Source organism: Tasmannia lanceolata, unplaced genomic scaffold (assembly GCF_043159265.1).
Source record: "Tasmannia lanceolata isolate RefF3 unplaced genomic scaffold, GAP_Taslan_0.1 ptg000008l, whole genome shotgun sequence".
In the NCBI taxonomy this organism is placed as follows: domain Eukaryota; kingdom Viridiplantae; phylum Streptophyta; class Magnoliopsida; order Canellales; family Winteraceae; genus Tasmannia; species Tasmannia lanceolata.
In genome coordinates, this window is record NW_027518685.1 from 15814947 (window position 1) to 15840666 (window position 25720).

Sequence of the window (25720 nt, forward strand, 5' to 3'; positions counted from 1 at the left end):
TGTTCTCTAATGCAAAAATCATCCGCGAAATCCCTTGCATGTAAAAGTTCTCTATAACTATTAACTACCTTATATCAATACCATCTGTTTGATCATAAGCAAATTATTCTTCTATATGACAATTAAATAACTTGATATCTATACCGTTTGTATGATCACTTGCAAATTATTTCTAGGAGCATATCTATAATTTATCCTAACCACGTTTCTTTTCAATGTCATTCATTTCTTTCTTAGGGAAACGTTTTCTCCTAAAAAGTCAGTTTTTCTCCTTATTTCGGAATACCTTAATTTACACCTCGTGCATGGCATGGCGGGGCCCATTAACTCACAGCATGTTTGGAAATGGTAGGGGCACAATCTCTGCCCAAATCCATGCATGTGGTATGGCCCACTATTTTACACCATGTTTTGATAGGATGGGTCCTACAAACTCCACTTAAACCTATGCATTGGATGAGGTCCACCATTGTATCTCATATTTTGATGGAATGGGTCCGACGGTCTCCATCCAAGTTCATGCGTTAGGGTAGGGGCGTAGGGCCACTATTTTTCACCTTATGTTTCGACGTAGTGGGGATAAGGGCAGATATTAACACTATGTTACACTTAGCCTATGTTGATAATATTATGAAGAGATGGCAAGGGGTGTTAACGTAATTTCATAATTCTTTTATTTCCCATAAAAATACATTGATTGTCGGCACTCCTCTTTTGAAGAATCTAGTCTCCCCCTTTTCTTCTCTTTTAAGAAAAGAGGAAAACGCGGTTTTGGCCCTCTGGTGTTTTTCCAGAGCGTTTTTTTCGCCCCATTACTCGATAATGCCCTAATTTCAGTGTAGCAGAGATTCAAAGCAGCATTGCAGAAGGCAAATGATCTTAGGGATTTGGTGGATTTTGGGTTTGATTTCAGGTCGGAGATCTCGCCTTTGGCTTTTATGTCTTTTCGTAGTGTTTTGATGAATGCGTGAGAAATATATAGTAGAATCAACGATTTTTTACTTGTTTTTATTAGCTTTGGTTTGAGGTTGGAGAGGTTTTATCATATATATTAGGGCATTGATAAATACACCACCACTCCCCCTCTTTTTTACCGCATTCGCCCTGGCCCCCTTTTACCGTCCTCTCTCTCTCTCTCTAATTGCCGAGAAGAGCTAAGGTAAAAAGGGGTTTCTGAACATGACGAAAAGAAATGTGATCAGTAAAGATTTATGTTTTTTGCTTGCTAGAATTTCAGATATTCATTTTTTTTCCTGATTCTCTCTTTAAACCTGTTTTTGAAAGCCGAGGCCACATTCTTTTAACAAACTAAAAGGTAGTTGAGTAGGGTTTACGGCTTTTAGGGTTTTTGAATTAGGGTTTTTATTGTCATTCGTTATCGTGAATGAGACGAATCAGACTGTGAAGAAGAATTTGATTCGGAGATGCTCTCCACACACGACACGACCTTTTTCTTTTCATCTACTAAAATGAATTCTCTAAAAAACTCCGTTTCAATCATCGCCATTTCAATATCTTCCTCTGGTATTTTTTTGAGATGGTTTTCCATTTTTTTTTATGTTTGTTCTCTTATTCAATGTTTTCATGAATCTCAAAATCTCAGAAGATCGAGATTTTTCCCTTTTTGCTTCGCATGTTCCCCAGTAGATGATTCGTTGAATGTCTGAAAATTTCAGAGGGTCGAGGATTTTGCTTGTTTACTTTGGTTTTGCTTGTTTATTTGATGAATGAATGAGAAATCTTGAACATTCTAGGTTCTACTTGTTTTTGCTTCAGTTTGAGGTTGGAATCTCTTGTTTCTCTCTCTCTCTCTCTCTCTCTCTCTCTCTCTCTCTCTCTCTCTCTCCAGTGGAAGTTTTGATGAATTCTCAAAGGCTCAGAAATTCTACTTTTTTTAAGCCTGGGTTTAAGTTAAAAATCATCTTTCGTTTTTTTCTGGTGAGAGATTCGTTGGGTGTCTGAAAATTTCAAAGAATTATGGATGTTACATGGTTCCTTAGATTTCCGGTAGAATTTCCTTTTTCCTTTTTTTTTTTCACACTTTTCATTTCATGTTTTAGTAAAATTTGTGAGGGATATCATCTCTCTCATATTGGTTGTTTGATCAATGTCTGAAAATTTTCAACATTTGCTTGCCTTTTTCCTTCAGTTTCAGATAGGCACTCTTAACTTTTGCCCTTTTTTTTTTTCTTCTCTCTGTTTTTTTGTTTTGTTTTTAAGTCATTGATTTCATCTTTACTGTTTTTTTTTTTTTTTTTTAAAGTTGGAACTTTGATGAATGTCTGAAATAATCTCCACATTTTACCTTTTTTTGCTTCAGTTTCAGGTTCACTGTCTTATCTTTTGCCTTTCTAGTGGAGATTTCGATGGATGTCTGAACAATCGCGAAAATCATTTTAATTGTATATTTGTTTTAGTTTCAATTTGGTACTCTTGCCTTTTGCACTTTTTTACAGGTCAAGGAGGGTTATGGAATCTACTTTTTCTTTTCTATGATTGACTAGCCTTACCTGCTACTTTTTTTTATTCAGATGTTTGGAACTTCGGATAAAATCTGTAAAATCTCAAGAAACCAAGGATTTCTTCATCTTTTTTTTAATAATACCGGTGGTTTTCCCTTTTGCCTTCCTCAGGGGACATTTTATTGAATGTATGGAAAATCTTGAATTGATGACTTTACTTCGTTTTTTGCTTAAAATCTCATCTTTTGTTATTCCTTGTTTTAGTTAAAGTTCTAGTATTTTGAAATAGTGAAATGGAATTTTCATTTAAAAAAAAAAAAGAGTGAAAAGGAATTTTCTGCCTTTTTTTTATTTCACTTTTATGTTGGAACTTTCCTTTATTGTTCTTTTCGGAGCAAATTCTTGCCGATGCCTGAAGTGGTTTCACAGAATTGAACTTTTAGGCTTTCCACTTAAGTGTCAGTTTGAAATTTTACCTTTTAATTTCTTCGGTGAATTTTTTTCATGAATGTTTGGAAGTTCTCAAAGAATTCGACGTCCTTTTTCCTGATTTCTTGCATCACTTCTATGCTCTAAATCTCATCCTCTTCATTGAGTGAATGCTTTCTTGTAAAGTTGAAAACCCTTGGAGATGGGAGGAACAACATTTAATGGTATCCGAGATAGAGTAAGACCAGTTGGGGCGAGCATCCGTAACCCAATTCACGATGGATAATTTGATACTGGTTAAAAGATGGCCAATCTTGGATTTCTTATCTTCAAATATCATGCTATTGCGCCTGTTCCAGATTTCCAAACAATTGCGAAAATAGTGACAGATCACATAATTTTACCTTTCCCTCATATTTTCTGGACTTCCAGCAGCTGAAAATGTTACTAATAGAATCAGGAAATTCCCACTCCGCTCTGAAACAGTTTAGGAGTGCGTTTCGGAACAATTTTATTCATCTCTTAGATTCAATAACTACTTACTTTTCATTTTACAAGTCATTTTTTGGCATATTGAACTGGAAAAAGCGGTGAAGACACGAAAATCGAATTTTTTTTATTAACTATACATTTCTTATTGAATTTCAATCCTTATTTGAAGGAAACCAGTCTTACTTAGTTTACCTGTGATACATGTTTTTCTTTTTTTTTCTTTTTTTAAATGTAGGATTTGAAGGATACCATGTGTAAGTGTTGGTGTTTTTGCCCTTCCGTCTTACTCAAAAAGCATTACGCTTAGTTATTAGTGTGAAGTTGGTTTGGATCTGTTTCTTATTTATATTCCCGTTGGCTGAGGATGACTAGTGATTGTTGTTCCTTCCTAATAAATTTGTTGTGTTTCCTCCTTAGTTTAGTAACTTGTTAAGATTTTAATTTTTCTGATTTTTTTTTTAATGGCAAAATTTTGAGTTGTTGCTACTAGAAATTATCTCTGCAATTCTTGGTAGCTTGATATTGCTGGGAGATTGAACTCTTGATTACATATAGGCAATATATTTATGCAAAATATTGACACATTCACAAGATTTTATGTTTGCTTCTTGTTCTTATCTTCTTTTGTGGTTACTGATTCTTTTTTAAGAAGACTTTTGAAAACAAAGACTTAGCTGATTATATCGTTGCATGAATTCTTGTTCAAAGAATTTTGCAGCGTAACTATATTCTTGCACATGTATTTATTTTGTAGGACAACATACTTGAACAGACAAGTCATTTTTGGCTGCATGATTTACTTCTCTTGTTCATTTATTACCAGGGAGTAGGGCTGGAAACAGCTGAAGTAGTTTGAGGGCTTTGAGGAATATTTTTGTCCTTTATTTTGTGAGTCTTCTTCAGTTCTCATTTAATATGGTCATATAATTCATTGGCATGACATATTCAAAATAAATAAATAAATTTCATTGGCATGAATTTGATGCATTTATCTATGTTCCCATCAGATTTCTCCTTATACATGTGGTTATCTTGTTCATATGTATAGTAAAGTTTATGTCGGAATCAACAACAGTTTCTATTCTTGCTGTTGATGACTGCTGCTATATTCTTCTGATTCCATCTGTTCTTTTTATTTTTGTTTCTTTCATGACGTGGAAATTTAATCAGTCTTCTTTTTATTAAAGCCATTTTATCAGATTTGTACTTTAGTGAGCTCAGGTACCTTGTTACAAAAATGATCGATGTGATTCCAAAGAAAGCTGCTATAATACTCCAATACTTGTATCAGATATTATATGGATATTTGTATTAGTCAAAATAATATCATTTTTTAAGCATATCACTTTTCAAATTGATTACCATGCTTTTTTCTTGTTCGAGTCGCGTATTTGCAATTATAATTGTATGAGTCATATAATGCTGCAATCAATATATTAGTAATTTGACCTTCTACGTTAAATCTAATTATGTTTTATAATGTTATATTTGTAAATGTCTTGTGCCATATCTGTGGCCCGTGGGGTATTGAATACAAGTCTCTGTATCCATATCCTAGATTTGGGGAATTGCCTTACATGTATCTCTTCCTGTGCCTGTGCCCTTATCTGTCTCTGTTTATCATACGGAAGTTGAAATGTGGATTTGAAGGGTTATTGTTTTAAAACAGTGCTGGAAAGAGAAATTGTTTCCTGCTAAAACTTATTAAAAATTGATTCTTTTATTCAACTTCACTTTTTAAATTTTTATTCAAATAATGAAAAATTGTAAAATGGTGTTAAACTTTAAAATGCGTTTTTGAAGTTTAGGGTTATTATATGAACATTTTCTGTTGATTTTTTTATAAGTAGCTTCACCCAAACCTCTTTTTCTTCTTTTTTAGCCATTCCTGTAAGCATACCATTGACCTACCTTCCAAATCTGTAGTCGTGATGTTGGCTCATAAGAACTTTGCAGTTATCAATTCCTCCTTGTATGTATGGACGAAGAGCTTATGAGTTTTATATCTGTGTCCAATTCATATCCAATATCTTAGGAAGTTTGGAGATTGTGATCACACTTTATGAGATTGATATCCACGTCCAGTGTATCACCAATATCTTAGGAAGCTCTGGAGACTTTGATTACACTTTACTATTGTTCTTGTTTAGTAGTGATAGCTGCCTGTAATTTCTGATTCTTGAGAAAGCAGTTATCTTTTGTGAGCATACTCGAGTGAATATGGTTAGTCTCCAGGAGATGTCCAGATGTTGAAACTCCGGATACCGTGCTCAGGGAACATACTATTTGGCAAGGTTTCTCCAACATTCTCACCTCCACATTACATATGTACTTTATTCCAACTATTTATTTTCTACCCACATTCTTTTTATTTTTTGGGAATGGTGTTCTACTGACATTCTTATGCTACATTCACACATTTAGTACATTTAGCTTCATACTGCATTTCCTTTCAGAGATGTCGATGTTTTTTTTCCCATTTCTCCTACTTTTTCCTGTTATCAGTAATTGTTTGCATCTGTTTTCCAATTTCAGGTTCTACTGAGCATCTTCAGATTTCGTTCCGATCCATCACCATCACGACTATCTGGTTCTTTGGAAGAGATTGCAAAGCATAGGTCTTGCGTTAGGTTTTCAATTATGGCTGGTGAGGTCCCCATGAGCATTCCCAATGGCAACGCAAATACAAAGCCTGATCCTCAGAGGTCTTTCCAAGTTGTGGTAGCCGCAACTCAAAATATGGGTATTGGGAAGGATGGGAAACTGCCATGGAAGTTGCCATCTGACCTGAAGTTTTTTAAAGAGGTCACTAAGTCTACAATTGATCCCCTGAAGAAAAACGCTGTAATAATGGGTAGGAAAACTTGGGAAAGTATTCCGCTTGAACATAGACCTTTACCCGGTCGTCTGAATGTTGTGCTGACCCGTTCTGGGAGTTTTGATATTGCAACAGCAGAGAATGTTGTAATATGTGGAAGCATGGGTTCAGCTTTGGAGTTGTTAGCAGCGTCTCCTTATTCTTTGTCTATAGAGAAAGTATTTGTGATTGGAGGTGGCCAGATATTACGGTGAGTGCTTAGTTGCTCATTGGCCCAATATAGGACCTGTATGTTCTTTGCTGTTAAAAGGGATATTGATGATCTTGACTGCAGGGACACTCTCAATGCCCCTGGGTGTGACGCTATCCATATTACAGAAATTGGGACCCACATTGAATGCGACACTTTCATCCCTCATATCGATTTCTCGGTGTACCAACCATGGTATTCTTCCTTTCCGCTGGTGGAGAACAGCATTAGATATTCCTTCATGACTTATGTTCGTGTCAGAAGTACCATGATTGAGCCTCTTGCAATGCACAATGGGGTATTGACTGATTCTAAGTCTGACACCGTTAAATTTGAGGTCGAGAACTTCTCGTTTTTGCCCAAGAAGATTTTTGAAAAACATGAGGAGTATCTGTATCTGAGATTGATTCAAGATATTATCTCAAATGGTAATCCAAAGGATGACAGGACGGGAACTGGCACATTATCGAAATTTGGTTGTCAGGTATTGCCAGTTTTGGAGGCTTTACTCGGTTCTGTCGTGTTTTCTTCTGGATACTTATGTTTTGTTTGAAGAATGAATATTTGATTACTAACGGGTTTATACACCTTATTCTCGTGTACTTTCTCTGCAGATGCAGTTTAATCTGCGGAAATCTTTTCCACTTCTTACTACTAAGGTGACCACTTACTCTTTTCTTCTGAAGTTTCTTTCTGAATTGCAGTTTGTTATCATATATGGTTCCATAATTTTTTCCCTGACTTTTTGTCCCACGAATTGTCTCTCCTTTGATTATCTGTCTTTTCATTGTCCAACCTTCTTATCAGCATGCTTAGTTTCCAACTCTTTATGGACACCATAATTCATAGTTATCAGAAGGTCCCTAGCTGAGTCAACAGCTTGCTTTGGAAGCTAAACTCTTCCCACTTCCAAAATTTAGTGGAAGCATGCTTCTGATACACTTCCTAATTATGCATTTTTTTTTTCTTTCCTAAAAGGGTGTTTTTCCTTTTGGCTTTGGCTGTGTTCTGTTACTGTACTTCCATTGGAAAGGAAATGGAAAAGGGCACTTTTATCCTAAGAGACAGAAATTTAAGTGTTTTGTTGCCTTACTTTACTTTAGGGGGAAAATGACGTGGCCATGTGAATTCACTGTCGGGTACCTTTTCTCGATTTTGAAATCCATCTAATACCAGCGGATTTTGCCAATTTTCTTACGGAAAGTACACATGATGGGGCTGTTCTCTCCTCTCTCATCTCGCTTCTCATAAAATACCCAAAACTTCTGTTAGCTTCAACACAGGCGGTATTTAGCTCTCACCCGATTACAAAACTTCTGTACATTACCTTCTGCAGCTTGGATAAAGAAAGATCTCTCCAAACCCTAACAACAAATGGGTATTTTGAAACAAAACGCCCAAAACTTATGTAGCTTCAACACATGCGGTATTTAGGGTTTTACCCGAATACAAAGCTTCTGTAGGTTGGAGCAAGGGGTGGAATCATCTCCTTCCCGCATGGGATAAAACCAAGGTTTTAAATTTCGACCGAAATCTGAAATTTCGGATTTTGGTCAGGACGGTCAAGACCGAAATCGAAATGTTCCGAAACCGCAATGGGCGAAATTTACCAAAAATATTATTTTTTAATTTGTTTACAAAACTACAGTCGAAATTACCGAAATTTCGGCCCAAAAAAGCGACATCACGCATCTCTACTAAATTTCGCCAGAAATTTCGGGATTTTGGCTGAAATTTTGGTTTCGGATAGGGCCGAAATTCATGCCGAAACCGAAATTTAAAACCTTGGATAAAACCACCATTATACGAAAAACCAAAGCTTCTACAGCAAGAACAAAGAAAATACATCTTGCCATGAACCTCTTGCCCACATGAAAATAGAAGATCGGCTTGCATATCGCCAAACCCTTGAGGTGTTTTAGCAAGCCACAAATCCTTTATCCTCCTACAACCTTGAGCAGGAACAAAAAAGCAAATTGGATTATGGATTTTGAAAAATAGAATATGTAGTAGCTCGTATGGTGTTGGTGATGAGTGCGGAACATCGCCTAGGAGGAATGCCCTGTTTTCTGGTTTCTGCAAACATGGTACTTTTGGCTTTTCTTTTTCTCGACCACAAAACACAGTTCTAATTTTTTCTTTTCTTTTTCTTTTTCTTTTTCTTTCTCTTATCTTATCTTTTTCTTTCGTTTTTGCCACATCATTTCTGAGGGAATCCAACCCAAGCTATGCAACTGAACAGAGCCTTTGGTGATGCCAAAGGGGTGTATTTAAAACTTAGAACACTCAAGCACTGTATTTGAAACTTAAAAAATACTCAATTTAAGTTTCAAATATAAATTGTGTCAAACATTCTTCCAAAACTTATCACTAAATCTAAATGAATAAAATGCCAAACTTATAAAATTATTAATTCCTAAAACTTTAACTCCAGTCAATCGTGAAGTCTACTTGAACTTGTAACCCTAACCTACAGTAGCCCTTCTCCCCAATTTACTTTAATCACACCTCTTTCTATACGTTTCTTGTTAGATTCAGATGAGGCTTGTCACACATGTCATGTTCATTACCATGACACTCCGCACTTGTTTCCTCTTTGCTGTCACCATTTGTTCCTTAGTGCTTACCACTTCCACCATTTTCTATTTTCCCTTTATAGTGCCCTAGCTTCCAGTTCCCACTTCCCTTTTCCCACCCTGTTCTTGCATTTGCTTCACACTCAGGCAACTATGCTACATCCCGTGTCAGTGATTTTGTTCAAGCATTGCATTAAATGTTATATTTATGATGCTTTCTTAGTCATCTATTATGGGTGAAATCTTATGTTTTGGTTCCACAGAAGTAGTAAGAGATTAAATGTTATAACTATGCTTTCTTAGGCATCTATTTATGTGTGAAATTTTATGTTTTGGTTCCACAGAAAGTATTTTGGCGAGGTGTTCTTGAAGAACTTTTATGGTTCATCAGTGGTTCGACAAATGCAAAGGTGATGACTAAAGTAAAATAATTCAGAGCGTTTTATACTTCGTATCATTATATTCTATTGGTGATATGTTGGAAATGCGGAGGCATTCTGTTTATCATGGTTTCAAACTTGTTATTAGACATTGCTTACTTTGTCTGCAAGTTCTATCTCGCATGAATTTGTTATTAGACAATGTGAAGGTTTCTTTCAAAGATGCCATTTCTATAATTTATATCTCGTATCATGATGATGAGTGGGAAATATATCAATAATTTTGATACGTGTTTACGTTTTCTATCCTATTCATCTATTATCATCTTTAGAGTGCATCGAGAAGAGAAGATGAGACTCGTTAAGAGTTGATTGGGAGCGCCTTCAGATCTAGACTCGTGATTTGGAAAGCCTCGCCTGTGAATCTCGCCTTCTAATTGTGGGAAGATTCAGGATATTTTGACCTGCGATTGCATGGGAGGGATAAAAGGAATATAAAAAAAATGAAAGAATAGAAAAAATAGAAAAAGTGATATGAAAATGAAGAATGATACTTGACGGTTCTTACTTTTTGAAAAAAATGGAAACATAATTAAAAAATAGAGTTAAATGAAAAGTGATAGTAGTTCTTACGGTTTCAAAATGTTGTGAATATAAAAATGAAAAGGATAGAAAAATAGGAAACATGATATGAAATTGAAGAGTGATACTTAACTGTTCTTACTTTTTGAAAAATGGAAAGATAATTTAAAAATAGAGCTAAATGAAAAGTTATACTTGTGGCTCTTATGGTTTCAAAATGCTGTGGAGATCATTGTATTTCATCCTCCTTCAAATCAATCTCAAAGTAGAACACCTTTTCATCAGTGTTTATGGGGTGAAAAATATACCCACCACCCAAAATTTGTATCGTGATAATCCCCCAAAAAATTCTAGGAACAGAACTGATGTGATTTTAAATGAAAAGTGATGCTTAGTGGTTCTTTTGTTTTGAAAAGGATGTGTGGATCATTGTATTTTGTCCTCCTTCAAATTGATCTCGAACTAGAACACATTTTTCATGATTGTTCATGGGGTGGAACATCCTCACTCGCTTAAAATTGGATTGTGATGATCTCTATAAAACTTCAGAAACAGATTTTGCTTCATTTGATCTAATATATTTATTTACTTATTGTTATTTTTTTGGGATTGTGGTTATTGATATGCTCCAACGATGTCATTTTCCATATCCAAAGGAAAGTGACAAGACTAACTCTCTTGGTACGCTAATTATAAACCATAGATCATGGCATCATGCATCTGTAGTTGAGGGGAAACATTAGTTAGATAATATAATCACTTATTCTTTGTTGGATTATATCTACATAGGAAGTGCGGATGTCACTTGGGCCCTCTTCGTTTCAGATTATGACAACTGATTGTGAGTGCTAAACTGATTATTCGACTCAAATTTAAATTCAATTTTTAGTCCAATAATAGGTTTGGCACTCACAATCAGTTGTCATAATCTTAAACGAACAGGGCCTTGGAATTGTTGATAAGGGTTATTGAAAACCCTCTAATTCCACAATAGATATCTCTCTTGACAGGTTCTACAGGATAAAGGCATACACATATGGGATGGCAATGCTTCTAGAGACTTCCTTGACAGGCATCTACTTGGTTATTAAACCCTAATTGAGTAAATATAAATTATGTGCCATTTACATGCGCCTGACTTCTTTTATGTATTTCTTTCCTCAGTATTGGTTTGACAGGCAGGGAAGATGGTGACTTGGGACCTATATATGGGTTCCAATGGAGACACTTTGGTGCCAGGTCAGCCAAAGTACATCCGAAAGAATTTTAAAATTTATTGTTCTTGTGTGCATAGGCCTTTAGCTTAGATTGTTTTTTCTATAGGTATACTCACATGCATGATGATTACACTGGGAAAGGATTCGATCAATTGTTGGATGTAATTGACAAGATAAAGAGCAATCCAGATGACCGTCGCATTATTCTCTCAGCTTGGAATCCATCTGATCTCAAACTAATGGCACTTCCACCTTGTCATATGTTTGCACAGGTTAGCAAATATGCAGCATGAGTATTTCTATAATGAAAAATGAGTTATTTAATTAGCTTAGGGGCTGTAGTGTGCTCAGATCTTGGAATCATTTTTTTTTTCTTTTTTTTTCCTTGATAAGTTCCAGAGTGTTCCTGATATGGCAATGTAAATGTATTTATTTACATACACGTGTATGTCTGTATAGGTTGTGTTACTATTAATAACCTTATAAATTGTTGGTGTTGCTTTTTGGAAAAATCACCTATACTCTTATATTCTTTTGTTATCCGTATTACCTCTGATACCGATTTTTCTTTCACAGTTTTATGTGGCCAATGGAGAGCTGTCTTGTCAAATGTATCAGAGGTCTGCAGACATGGGTCTCGGTGTACCATTCAATATTGCGTCATATGCTCTTTTAACATGCATGATTGCTCATGTTTGCGGTATGCCAATCTTACAATCTCTCCACCCAAATCAAAGTATGTCATGTCTGTACATGTCCTGGTTTGTGCACATCCTACTGGTTATACAATGACATTACAATATATGCCATTACATAATGCTAATTCCCATAATTGTAGAATATATAGAATGCATCGGGATAGATAGACATAATTTTAAAACTTTATATGAATATTACATATGTGGTAGCAGTAAAAGCTTAGAAATAATTCCTTATCCTATGCCCTTTTGTTCACGGTAGCGGAAAAATGTGAAAGGCGCTTCTAATAAAGAAATGCACTTTTGACCGAAAGCTATGTTTTCGATATCCGTGAAAGAATCAACCAACCAAAAAGAGGGATTCATAATTTGCTCCTTCTAAACCTATTTGATCTTGTTAACACCATTTTATTATTATTTTTTATTATTACTTTTTTTAGTAAAATGGGATATATACTGCTTAAATCGTAGATTATTTAGAGTATACTGATCGATTTGCAGTCAAACCCTATTGTTTATCTTTCCGAGATAAATCCCTTCGATATTTTTTTTCCAATGGTGAATAATTTATTATGAATGGAGAAAGCCTCCTTGACTGAGATAGAGATAGCTAATTACACCAAAACAAAACGAGAGAAGAAAAATAGAAACATCTTGGACAAAGATAATAAAAAATCAGCAGAGACGCTAGCTCAACACCAGATCGAGCCCTTCACTATAGGTCGAGAGGAAAACATGCTAAAAAAAGTGTCATGCACCCCAACTGTGTCCAGGATTTCCGCAATATCTTCAACAAATCTCCAAGGGTAAAGAACACCGTTAAGAGTATCACCCTCAACAATAAGCGAGTCTAACAGCTCATGATCAACGAATCAAATCCCTTTGAGCAAAGATTCTTGGAGTCTCAAACTCCTATCGGCTCCGAGTATGCCCAAGAAATTACAACATTTGCGCTGCAAAGAAGAGACCCCCAACTATCGTGGAAACCAGTTTTTGAAAGCTCGACCCATAAAATTCAGCCGTTAAAATTTTATTCAGGCACACGTTCAAATAGAAGGCAATCATCCTATGTTGTCAGGTATCCTTCAAACTCTCCTAGTGAGAGAAGTGACATTGCACGTGGCTAGCTGACAATGTGTCTTATGCACATTCAGTTTTTCCTGTGGAATGATATGATTTGACATTTTGCCCCCATCACTATTCCATTTTGGAAAAGGAGTGATTTTTTTTTAAATTTGAACAAAAAATAGGAAAACATGTAAAGAACAATCGAAAACTAAAGCAAAACATGCTACATATTTTGTTAGACCTGCCATTTATTAATATCATGTTAACATCTATATAAAATTACATAATGCAAGGATCGTTGATATAATCCATATTTACATGGTTTCTTTTGAACTGACAAGATACCGTGTCGAATGTGTCAGATTTCGACATTTATGGATTCAATGCGGCACTTCTAGATCTCTTTTATATATTTTTACTTTGAATACTAATGACACAAGTTTATAGTGACCATGATTTTTGAGTTTTATCGATCCCAGTAGCTAGCTTTTTATATAGAAGTAAGACATTACATTTACGTAACCTATTAAAATTGTGAATATATTATTGTTTATAACCATATTATTTGGTAAAAGTTTTAAATTTTAGAATTGATTAATATATAGTGCCAAATCCACAAATCCTTTGAGTTCTGCCAAATTGACACTTGGTACCAATGTTTGATTCTGACAATTCTACCCATACTCATGCACTGTAGATCCATATAATGAGGGGAAATGCTATTTGCACCCCCTTTCTAGCACTTTCACCTCTTTGCATTCCTCTTTTTTATGATTTTCAGGAAATGATAAAAATGCCATTCACTTGTCATCTGAGAGAGAGGACGATAGTTTCCCTTATCTCATAAAAAAACAGCTGTGCAGCACCAATTTTGTCACACATGGTGTTCGTATCGGCCTGGTTATAACTTATAACCAACTATCATAACTGGCCATGAGATGTGGTTTCTCTCTGTCATCTCGTCAAGAACTTGTTGTGCACGGTAATTTTGTCACTCTTGGTGTATATATTGTGGACATGGTTGGAGATAAAGATGTTGGCTTGAAAGCCCCTCTTGTTGACACCAATGTGGTAGGAGAATTGTATCTGAGCCTTGATTGCACCATTGGTGCAGAAGTGAACTTAAATTCTGTAGGGTTATGTCGACTGATTAACATCATGACCAACTACAGAGCCATTGACAATAACAAACACATACCGCTTCTTCATTATCCTGTTTCTTCAGAACCCATTTCTTATAAGGTCATTCATCACAATAACTTCAACCACTTGGTTTAACACTCCATTGATATGAGAAAGATATTTTCTTTCATCCGCTGCCCAAAAGTATGAAGCATAATAGAGCAAGCATTCATATCGTCGTGCGAATAGAAAGTATGTATCACCATGTCGAATCTTTTAATGCAGAAAAACACTATTTTATATCAGGATTGACCATCGTTGCTGTCCTCGCTTACAGCAGAGAAACCCTCATTTTGAGATTTTCTCTCTATCTTTCCTTCCTCAAAAGATTCCCTCCTTTTCTGTGTGTGTGAATCTTCCTTCCCTCTCCTCTGTGATTTGAATAAAGCACTAGACGGCCTACATACACCCGGCCATTTTTGCCCGATCTCCTTTTCTAATTCTGGGAAGGCATCACCTCCCAGCGAGACAATCACTATGACCCATTGCATGATTGTGCACGCTGTCAATCTAAACTACCTTCCCTAAAATGGACTATGTAAAACTACATCCAACGGTGTCACCCTTTTTCACCTTCTACCAATTAGCATCTTGTGTGGTGCAGGCTGGGACTTCATCAACCTCTCCATTGACACCAGTAACGCAACAGAAGCTTGAAGATGACTTCAATGCACTCACCACCTGTTGTACCACGACTTGGGAGGTAATGTGTTAGAAAGAGAAAATGGATGACTTAGGGTGTTTAGGGCAAGCTTTAGGGAATTTGAAACAAGAATTTAGGGTAACAGAAGCTACCTTGACCAGTAAAATTCAGCCCTAAGTTTGAATTTGGTGTCAATTTCTATTTTTAGTTAATGCACCCGATGATAAGGACAGATCCAACCGATGGATCAGATCCAATTTGACAAGTGATAGAGGATCAAGATTTATGGACAATATCAGAATTTGGGATTAATCTGACCCAAAAAGGGTTTGATCTGATCAAAACTCAAATCTGCAGAATTTAGCTGCAATCTAGAATTAGGGTTTTGTTTCAGTTCTGAATCTAGTGTTTTGATCTTTAGATTGCTTAGATCAATTCTAGAGTTTGAGTGGTGCAAGGATCCCAATCCCCAAGGCCTTCAAAACTAGGGTTTGGAATTTGACGCTTAGATTAGGGTATCAATCCCCTAAAATAAAGAGAAAACTTCAGGTTCTGAGGTGATGTAGAAGGAAAAGACGGGAGAAGAAATAGAGGGAGACTACAGATATATAGTTGTTGGAATCACTCATACTCACCCATTGACTTCGCACCTTAGGAATCCTTAGACCTCACATTCTGGGAGTGTTTCTAAGCAACGAACTAGGGAGAACAATGAAGGAACTTTCGTCCATCTTGAGAGCGAGCTTCTATAATTTTTATTCATTCAGTTGTCGATAATCCAAGCTCTTGGCCATACATAAATAGGGGAGATAACAAGATATGGATAGTTGTTGAAATCACTGTAACTCACCCCTTGGCATCACACCGTAGGAATCCTTAGGCCTCCTTGGATCGTTTCTAAGCACCGCACCAGTAAGGACAATGAATCCATATTGAGAGCAAGCTTCAATTTGTTTCATTCAATTGTCTGTAATCCAGGCTCTTTTTTCTTTTCTTTGCTTTGCTTTTTGAATGGTATAATCCATGCTCTTAGCGATACATAAATAGGTGAAACAGCCCCACAAATTTTAAATATAGACTCCCTTTCTTAGATAACTTCTATTTACCTAGATTCCTTTTTTTTAATGGTAGCAAATTTCATTAAAAAAAAGAAGGGAAGACCGAGCAAGTCCACCCCCACCAATACAAATGGAGAACTAATTAGAAATACAGAAGGACAAAGAACCAAATAACCCTATCAAGGGGGTAAAAAATAAAAAAAACTCTAATTCCTGCTCATGTACTCCATCCCTAGCAAGCTTGTCGGCGATCCCGTTTGCAATTCGTCTCACATGCATGAAAGTGAGAGAGGAACCTATAGATATGTCTTTAATCTCTTCAAAGAAACAGGCGAATCTCCATGGGTGAACCAAAGGACCTTTAGTTCACCTAATAACATTAAGCGAGTCACCCTCCACTATTATTTGAGCCAAACTATTTCTCCAAATACATTATACCTTGATACACAACCCTCACCTCTACTTCGTTAGCATCTGCAAGCCAAATTGGCCCAGAAAAACCCAAATAGCTTCCCCCAAAGAGTCTCTTAGAACACCCCCAATACCAGCTGGCCCTGGGTTGCCAAAACTAGAACCATCAAAGTTTAGCTTCAACATACCATTTGGGGGTGGCTGCCAGAATTGCACAACCGAATGACAGTTTTCCTTGCTATGACATATAACTCTCCATCCCTCCCATAACTCAAATGCCTAAACAAACCGGGATAACGGAATAGATTTAGCCCAAGCAATAGTTAGTGCTATTACTTTGATAAAAAGAAAATAGGAAGATTCGGCCACCCCATCAAATACTCCGTCATTTCTTTCTTTCCATAATACCCACATGGTGGCCAACAAAGAAAGCAACCAAAGCACCCTCCCTTTCTTCCTCGAAGGAACCAACGCCCAACCTTCAAGCAAGTCTTGAAGGTTAACAGGGAAGACCCAATTAATCCCAAACCCGGACAAAATTCCACGCCGCACCTCCCTGGCAACTCTACAATAGATAAAGATATGGTTCACTGATCCCCCGCCTCTATGCACAACGCACGATGGTCCACAATTAGCATCCTACGGGCCCTGAGAAAGTCCACCATTTGAATTTGTCCACGAAGCGTCGCCCAACCAAATGTGCATATCCTTGGAGGAGCTTGGATTTTCCATACTCTTGCTTCAATTGGGAACCAAGATTCGTAGATTCCTAGACTTTCTAAAACAAATCTTTTATTCTAGATTCTTTTTGTATTCTAACAGGCAACAGGAAACTAGCTTACTTTATTCGAACAAGTAAATATAAACTAGAGGACTCATATGAGGCTGACTTAAAGACTTAAAACAGAAATAGTAAACAATCTTTAAGTAGAATCTAGCTTGCTAAAAGACTTAGTTTCTAGATAGGAAACTTTGACCAAACTTAAAATTAACTCAAATATACACTGTGATTGAGTGGATATAAGTCACATGGAAATCCTTTCATAAACAAGTGCATACAACATACATTTTATTTATCTAAGTAGAAAGGATGTTACCTTTATACCTCTTAGTGATTGTACTATACACAAGGGACCTTTCTATAATTGGGTTATGTAAATATTATAAATACTATAAGAGACAAGTCATGGGATAGACCCCACCTCTCCAATTTCATGGATGTGTTCTCTTTCTTCTCTTCATAACTTCGGTGATCAAGAGATTGTGGACTATGGTGGAAAGAACCAGAGGCAATCAACATTCACCTCTGAGAAGAGTCAGTGAATCGAGCAAGCAACCAACTGGTCATGGCAGCAACAACTGGCCCCAGACCTCTCTAAAATATTTGTGACAACCATCTTGAGAATGAATCATCTCTGCAGCACAAAAGTGTTGATTATAGACCATTGTGCCCTTTGCACCGAAGTAGGGGAATCCGTGGAGTACGGGGCCAGACCCTCTCGATTCGGTGTCTCATATGTCTTCGCGGTGAACCGAGATGGTCTCTTCGAACAATGGATAAGTAATCATTGGTCATAGTCCAAATCTTGTGAAGATTGGCTTTCCTGGTGATGGGGATTGTAGGCCCATTAAGAGGCATATTTGCCTGTTAGGACTTTTAGGAATTTATTTGCATGTTATTTTGTTTCTAGGATTTTTAGTTCCATGATATTTAGCTTTAGTGATTTTATTTTTCATGTTATTTTGATTTAGGGAATTTTTTTATTTTTTTGAATGATACGAATTTTTTTATTTTTCATGGAATTTTATTTCAATTGCCTATATATAGGCCTCATGTATTAGAGATTAGGCAGTTTTTTTATGATTATTGAGATTATTGCTTGAGTTTCCTTTCACTGCAGATTTCTTTCTCTTCTACTTCTCTCCTTTCTTCATCTTCTTTTCTCTCCCTGGCCTACATCAGTTAGGTATTAGAGCTTCCCTGTGCGATCCTGCATCACCTGGTTAATATTTGAGCAACCTGGAAGGAAAGAAACAACCACATCTTTAACAACAAGCTCAAGAGTGCTCATCGCATATTCTTGAAGGCTCAGACTTAATTTTGATGGATCGATCTAGCTTGGGCAATCTGGGTGTAGCAGAGGTTGGGGGGTATTTTATAGATGATGATGCAGGAGCCACCCTATGGGTCTTTTCTGGACCAATTGGTCAGAGAGACTCTAGTGGAGCAGAGTTACAGGCTCTATTGGCTGGAATCCGGAAAGTGAACTTTGATGTATACAAAGATATCATAGTGGACGGGGATTCATTAAACATTATTAGATGGATGACAAACACATCCTTTTATCCTTGGATACTTGCTGATACGGTTGAAGAAATCTTGGATCGTAATGAGGGTAAAAGGATTTGCTTCCTGCATGTGTGGACATCGGCCAATAGCAAAGCTGATCAGTTAGCCCGTTCAGGAGAAGATAGAATTATGTTAGAGATCTTTGATTTTCGCCCCCCTTAGTTCTTTTCAAGTTGGCTCCTTCTCTCTTTTAGATTGTAGGTCCTGTTACATTTTGTCTTTTTCTTTCTTTAGCAGTGTTATGCCTATACCACCTCGGTCGTGGGCTTTGTATTTTTCTTTCTATCTAATAAAATTTTGCTACCATTCCCTATGATTCTTGATTCTTGATTTATTCCCTATGATTTAGCCGGCACTTCAAATTTATTGCCGACACACGTGTCCTGCCGTGTCCTACACGACACGCGCGTCCACCCGTGTCAACACTTCTTTGGACACTTTTAAATGTATTGCTGTAAGTGTTGACTTAATGTGGGTATGTGGACATGTTTTTGTGCCATCTCAATTACAACATTCTGTGTTACTATTGCATATTGTGTTTACCACTGTTATTATTAACTCTTCTTTTATTATAAGCTCTTTTTTGCTCTTCTTTAACTAATATTTGCTATTGCATCTTATATACTTTCTATTTTAACTGTGTCCCCGTTTCTAAATTTTGGGGGTTTACCGTGTCCGACACTCTGTGTCCGTGTCGACACTCGACACTCCTGTCTGTGTCCATAAATCATAGTTTATTCTTGGGTTTATATTGACTTTGTGTTGGGATGCGTGAAATCTTTTAAATATTGAATTGAAACAGGTGCTTGAAATCTCAAAACATGAGTGGTCTTTTTCATTTACTCTGTTGCATTTCTGCCAAGTGGTTATCAGTTGCCAGTTGGGCTTATCTTTCTTTGTAACTCATTCTGTTTCTGTTCATGCGCAGATCTTATTCCTGGAGATTTTATCCATGTTCTTGGGGATGCTCATGTTTACAGAACCCATGTTAGGCCACTTCAGGAGCAGCTTCAGAAACTCCCCAAACCTTTCCCTGTGAGTAAATCCAAGGAAGCAGGGCAGTTTTGTATAGTTTTTTTTTTTTTTTTTTTTTTTTTGAAATGGCATTTTGAATCTTTTGATTTCAACTGATTGAACTGCTTTTTTATTTGCATCTCATGTTATAAATTGGCCATTTTTTTTATGTGACTACAGGTCCTGAAGATCAATCCTCAGAAGAAGGATATAGATTCCTTTGTGGCAGCAGATTTCACACTTGTGGGTTACAATCCTCACCAGAAAATAGAAATGAAAATGGCAATTTAGAGCGGCGAGCTCTCTGAAGTTTCAGAAATTTAGAGATCCTCAAACCTTTTTTCACTACCAATCTTAGTTTTTTGAGGTAAGTGCCTGCATATCATTTTGTCGAGGTTGCTAGTTTGTAGCAACTAAACTTTAGAATAAAGAGCCTCACAGTTACATTCGAATATTTGGATATTCATATAGTAGGCTTCATTTCCAAATGAAATTTGATTTCTATTTCTTTTTTCTTTTCGTTTGTAGTTTATTGGCATACCAATGTTTTCAACTTCCCTAAGCACTGAGTTTTTTTAAGTTTTCCTTGGGTTGCTTAAAGGGGCTGGATTGGCTAACTTAATCTCTTATACTGATTTGCACAGGTACAGCTACATACTGCCTGTGTTGAAACAGAGCCTACATGAATAAAATACTGGCAGCTTTTACTCCACTCGGTTATACATATAGAGAAACTGGGAATCCTTTAGTTCCAAAAGGTGATGGATCTAAGGTGATTAGTTCTTTTTCTGATGAACTCTTATATGTACCTTTCTACTGTTAATGTCAAGGATCCTCTTTATTGTAACTGCTTGATTTTTGTTCCCCGTCCAACTTTCTAGCACTATTGTATCCCTTTTGCTATGCCTTTCGGCAGAGCAACCTCTCCCCTTTCCATTGGGCACCTTACAAGCCTTTCTTCATTTAGCCTGGAGGGGATGACAATGTTAGGGCCTGCTTGGATACCATCTTAAAATTATTTGCTCATCCTTTTCTCCTATTATTTTGAGGTCCTGTTTGGATGCACCAAAAAATGGGAAAATCAAAGTAAAAGATCCAAGTAAAAGGACAATTTTTCATTTTTTTTAGCAATGTTTGGTTGCCATGTACTATTCACATTCACATGGCAGTTTTGTCTGCTGTAAATTGTCCAAATAGCTGTTACGTACTGTTCGCATTTCCTCTCAAATCAAGAGAAAAGGGGAAGTAAAGAAATAGGAATCTATATTCCTTTCTTTGTATTCTTGTATCATGTGCATCCAAACGGTTTGTAAGATAAAATTTTATGGGGAAAATGAGGAGAAAAAAGTCGCTTTTACACTTCCTAAAAGGCATTTATTGTGCCCCACCTCTGCCTCTTATTCATGATCAGATGCAACTGTAACTTCTGCCAAGTGCCATTAAGAACACCTTGGATGGATGATCCATCAACCACCCTTTGTAGGATTCAGCTAAGAAAAGCTAATCTGCCTCATGATGATCCACAAGATCAAAGGTCTTAATTAGTTGTTTTCATTTTATTATAAAAGAAATAAATTACAATTCACAAGGAACCAATACAAGGTAGGAAAATCAACGACAGTAGGTCACCAGAGCACTTTTAATGGGCACTCCTTGCTAAGCAAGTCAGTTGATCCATCGTTTTACCCTGAAAGCTTACTTGGCCGATGAGTGGTGCTTGCTAGTGCATATCTTAGCAAGGATCCCATTCGAGTCAACAGGAGATCGGGGCCCCTTTAGGAGTTTTAGCCTTTTGGCATGGTCCTATTGTCTTCTGCTCCTCCTTGCTGTAAGTATTAACCTTCTTCTACCTCCACCTCTGAAGTTGACTCTTCTGGCAATCGTAGTTCTTAGGTTGTCATCGATTTGTTGCAGCTTTTTTCCTTGCCCATCAACTTCAGTTTCTCCATCAACTTTGGGTTCCTGTGCTTCCATCTTCTTAGAGTGGAGGAATTCTATGAGCCCTTGAAGAACGATTTCAGGATCATTGTTCCTCATCAACTCTTCTGCAATTTGTGCTGGTGTGATCTCCACCTCTTGAATCAGACCTTGGATCTCATCAAAAAGCTGGTGATTGTTGATGTTAAGATAGTTCGAAGCCAGCACCTCGAAACCTGATGGGGTGCAATAAGACATGTGGATGTGCATGTCCATGCGACCAGGGCGCAGCAGGGCGGGGTCCAGTCTGTCCTTGTGGTTGGTTGTGAAGACTATAATCCTTTCATCTCCACAACTGGACCACAGTCCATCCATGAAGTTAAGCAGTCCAGAGAGAGTTACCTGACTTTGTGGATGACTCTGAAATCCATCTTCTTCATTCTGTCCTTTCTGATCTTGCAACTCAATTGTGCAGTCTATATCTTCCACAATGAGTATCGATCGGTTTGCCATTGAAACCAGCAATTTTCTCAGATCTGTATTTCGTTGGATCTCCGTAAGCTCCAGATCATAAATGTCGAAGTTCAGGAAATTTGCCATGGCAGCGATCAAACTTGATTTTCCAGTTCCTGGTGGCCCATATAACAAATACCCACGTTTCCAAGCTTTCCCTACTCTCCTATAAAAATCTTTCCTTTCAAGGAACCTCTCCAAATCCTCCATTAGAGCCCTCTTGAGCTCCGAATCCATCGCCAACGTCTCAAATGTTGCAGGATGATCAAGATTAATGGGGCTCCACGCATCAGCGCAATTCCCATACATCATCTCATAATTTACGGTGTAGAGCTTTACAGCATTTTTCTCTTCCTTCATTTCTTTTGATTTTTTTAGTATGTAAGGCAAGTAAGAATTCATCACCTTCTCTTTGTGTTTCTTGTGAAAACATAGCTCAAACGATCTGACTTCTGATCTCAGTGTAGAATTGAAATCGCGAGAATGGTGTGCGACCATGTTTTTGGCCTCTGTGCAAATGAATCTCCATTTTAGCTGAATCCCTTCGAACATGTCGATCAGCTCTTCGTTCCTTTCCATGGATATATTGAAACTCTTGTCTTGTTGGGATTTGCTTACTCTTAATCTCCGCGTTGAGGGGGAGATTTTTGTGCCTAAGTAGAGATCAGCGGCTTCGTAGATTTGATTAACGATGAGCCCTTCGTACTCTTCGAAAACGATTGTGAATTGAGAAGAGAAACGATTAAGGAGGTTGTGGAGGTGTGAAAAGAAGAAGTGTTGAATTTGGTAGGGCATGAAATCGTTGGCAATGGTGCGAACGAGCATTGCAGAGGCAGCTAGAGAAGCTGCAACAGATAAGACTGATTTTGTTGAAGCCATTTTTGGGGTAGGAGTGATTTTTTGATCTGGGTATTGAAATTGAATGGAGATGGAGTTTGTTGTGGAAAATTGGGTTCTCTTTGTTTTTCTGATTTGATTCTTGGGGAAAACGGAAATGTAGGGGGTTAAAGAATTCAATGAAGGAGTGGATTGTTTGGGTTTCTCCTTTTGAAATTGAATGGAGGTGGAGATGGGTGGTTTTTGTTTTTTGATTTGGGTGGGGGAATTGGACTTGCAATTCGAGGAGATGGGGAGATATGGGTTTTGGGTTTCTCCTTTTGTTTTGTGTTGATGGATCAAAAATGAAGAGAAGGGTTGGAAAATTTTCTCTTTGGTTTTTGGAGCAATACAAGGTTTGGATTATATAGGAGATGGGTATGGGAATTGCTTCCCCTCTAAGCTGGACTCTAGAGAGCCCAGAGGAGATAGGTGACTTTGGCTTTGACCCAAATGACTAACATACCCCCAATTTATTAAAATCTGTATCTTTTTTTTCGATTCTATGCAGAGAGCAGTCCAAATTTGTTTTGGTCTACAGAATACTTGGCCCCTACCTTTGATTGATCTGAACCGTCCATCTGATCTCCAATGGCTCAAAAATAACACCAAACGTGCAATCCAAGATTATGTGCGGCAGATGGATGGTTTCATCAATGATCCGACTGTTGCCAGCCAATCCAAGGCCTCAGTGTGAACAATCTGGGCCTAAGAGTAGTTCTAATATAATGTAGGGAAAATAAATAGTCCTTTTTATTTTCAATTTCATGAAGGGCATTTTAGTATTAGCACTCGACCTTGTTCTAGCCTTCTTGGAAGGTTGCCAGCTTAGAAAATTATGCATGTTTGGGGCTCAAGGCATCGTCACAATTTCAACTCTTTGAAAAATATTAATTTCTTGTCTCCTTTAAAAGACCCCAACCCATGAAAGCTGACAAGTCTCGTAAAGTATTCTATTTTTTAGAGACTCAGTTTTTCAGGCCACGTGTCTCGGTTGCTCACATTGCCAAAAAAATATTGGTAGGGACACCCATTTAACTATATTTACTATTTAGGATCTCCTATGGCCCAAATTTCACGCTAATCAATTACTTTTGTAGTTGAATGTGATCTTTGATTTTTGACCGTCCATCTCCAATGACAAAATTTGCAGATTATTTGATGTTATTATTGGACGGTTGATGTGATTTTCAACACTAAGAGATTTAAAGGCCTATCAACTCGACGGTTCAGATCAATCGCAAAAGGGACCCACTATGCCATAGTGGGAACGTGGGATCACTTCATTGTAGTACCGAAGCATTATTCATTCTATTATTTCAAAGTACTCTAAAATGCTTTGGGTCGTTAGTCTTTCTATTCTCTCTTTCGTGAAGGATACTCTCATAAGTCATAACAACCCAAAGAGGACGGTAAAGCTCATATGGCAAGGACTTGTAGTCTTGCCTTTGACGTCCTCCCTGGGTTTTTGGTCAGTTTAGAAGAGGACATATGCCCCTATTTTCATATAGGTACGACTTCACGTTCCTAATACAAAAACAAAGGACTCTTTGTAGGTCTGACACAGAAAAATATGTACAGATGGAGCCATGCATTTTTAGGAAAGGATAATGAGGAGGGGGTGAAGAGGGTCCTACAGAAGAAGTGTATCGAAACTCATATGTAATACACATGTAGTGCTCTATGAAGTGGAAAAAAGAAGTGGGTTTTTGGGAAAAAGAAGTGGAAAAAAGAAGACCTGAATGGTGGTTAAATCTTGAATAGATGTCCGGGTGCTGCTCTGTTTACCCTTTGGACTGGTGCCGGCATGTCGGTCCAGTACACCTTAATATTTTGTACTGCAGGATGGGACTACTGGTCCCGATTGCTATCTTGATTTGGATTTCTCATATTTCCAGCCCTTTTTGCATTGTAATTTGGATCGAATCAAATTCTTGGATTTCTAATTCAGCAGCTGACAATGAAAAAAATCAGATTTCTAAATTTGCTGTGGAAATAAGAAATTGGAAATCCACAGATCTGGCAGTTTCCTTCACCCTCTTTGCTCCTCAACCTCTCCCCTCCACTAGGAAGTACCCCCTTCCCTCTCTGTCTCCCTCTACATGAGCTGCCGGATCTATTCAATTTGTATTCAAAACTCAATTCCAAATCCAAATACAAAATGGGAGGTATCCAAACTGGCCCTTATAGTGAGTAAAACTTAATAAGAACTCTATATATTTAAGTGGTCGTTCTCCATGAATAAAAGAGGGAAATTGATCTCCAAGATTGTATGTTTTTGTTAAATTGAGTCCATTGTAAGTGCTTATTGCTATTTTGAGTATGTGTCTATGTTTCTACTATATTGGGTATGTTTTTATGCATAAAGAGTTCATATATCTCTGTAAATTACTCACCATTACTGGGACAGGAGGTAGAGCTTCGTTTGCCATGAAGCTAGCTTTAGTATTCAAACAATAATTGAACTTAGGGATTTGCTAAGGCCCATCGCAAAAGGCATTTTGCATCAGACCAGCCGCAAAATGCCTTTTGCGACAGACGCTAGCAATTCCTTTTAACTTATATGCACAAGATACAGAGGTAGAACTCCGTTTGCCATGAAGCACCATCATATAACAAGCCAAAGCTTCAGGATACAAACAATACTTGAACCCATGCACAAGATACATCCTTAATAAGCAACCCACAGCCGATTTCATATAAACAAAATATATTTTCTATTGTTTTCAATTATATATTTTTTATTATATTTAATAAAAGGGATTATTTGATAGGCAATTTTGC

The 25720-nt window shown here is 37.2% G+C and overlaps 2 protein-coding genes across 6 annotated transcripts; one reads left to right on the forward strand and one right to left on the reverse strand.

Moving 5' to 3' along the window:
• Positions 1–727: 727 nt before the first annotated feature.
• On the forward strand, positions 728–20656 carry LOC143884551 (bifunctional dihydrofolate reductase-thymidylate synthase-like). Of its 5 annotated transcripts, none has more exons than XM_077388188.1 (14): positions 728–913; positions 4207–4271; positions 5575–5677; positions 5919–6451; positions 6536–6935; positions 7066–7110; positions 9372–9437; positions 11000–11061; positions 11154–11228; positions 11313–11478; positions 11783–11906; positions 19545–19651; positions 19811–19997; positions 20275–20656. In XM_077388188.1, the coding sequence occupies exons 3-13, from the start codon at positions 5630–5632 to the stop codon at positions 19919–19921; spliced, it is 1737 nt and encodes a 578-aa protein (XP_077244303.1). In that variant the 5' UTR covers positions 728–913; positions 4207–4271; positions 5575–5629; the 3' UTR covers positions 19922–19997; positions 20275–20656. The 5 variants fall into 5 exon arrangements, with proteins under 5 accessions (XP_077244303.1, XP_077244305.1, XP_077244304.1 ...); XM_077388190.1 differs by having other exon boundaries at positions 5612–5677; XM_077388189.1 differs by having other exon boundaries at positions 5619–5677.
• A 509-nt stretch (positions 20657–21165) lies between these two features.
• On the reverse strand, positions 21166–23318 carry LOC143884553 (AAA-ATPase At3g50940-like). Its single transcript, XM_077388193.1, has one exon. The coding sequence runs from the start codon at positions 22937–22939 to the stop codon at positions 21434–21436; it is 1506 nt and encodes a 501-aa protein (XP_077244308.1). The 5' UTR covers positions 22940–23318; the 3' UTR covers positions 21166–21433.
• Between the last annotated feature and the right edge of the window lie 2402 nt (positions 23319–25720).

Excerpts from the sequence above, each read along its gene's own strand:
- LOC143884551 (XM_077388188.1), top strand. The coding sequence starts at position 5,630 with ATGTTGAAACTCCGGATACCGTGCTCAGGGAACATACTATTTGGCAAG. Across the intron at positions 11,062-11,153 it reads TCTAGAGACTTCCTTGACAG|TATTGGTTTGACAGGCAGGG; the intron begins GCATCTACTTGG and ends TTCTTTCCTCAG. Across the intron at positions 19,652-19,810 it reads AACTCCCCAAACCTTTCCCT|GTCCTGAAGATCAATCCTCA; the intron begins GTGAGTAAATCC and ends ATGTGACTACAG.
- LOC143884553 (XM_077388193.1), bottom strand. The coding sequence starts at position 22,939 with ATGGCTTCAACAAAATCAGTCTTATCTGTTGCAGCTTCTCTAGCTGCC.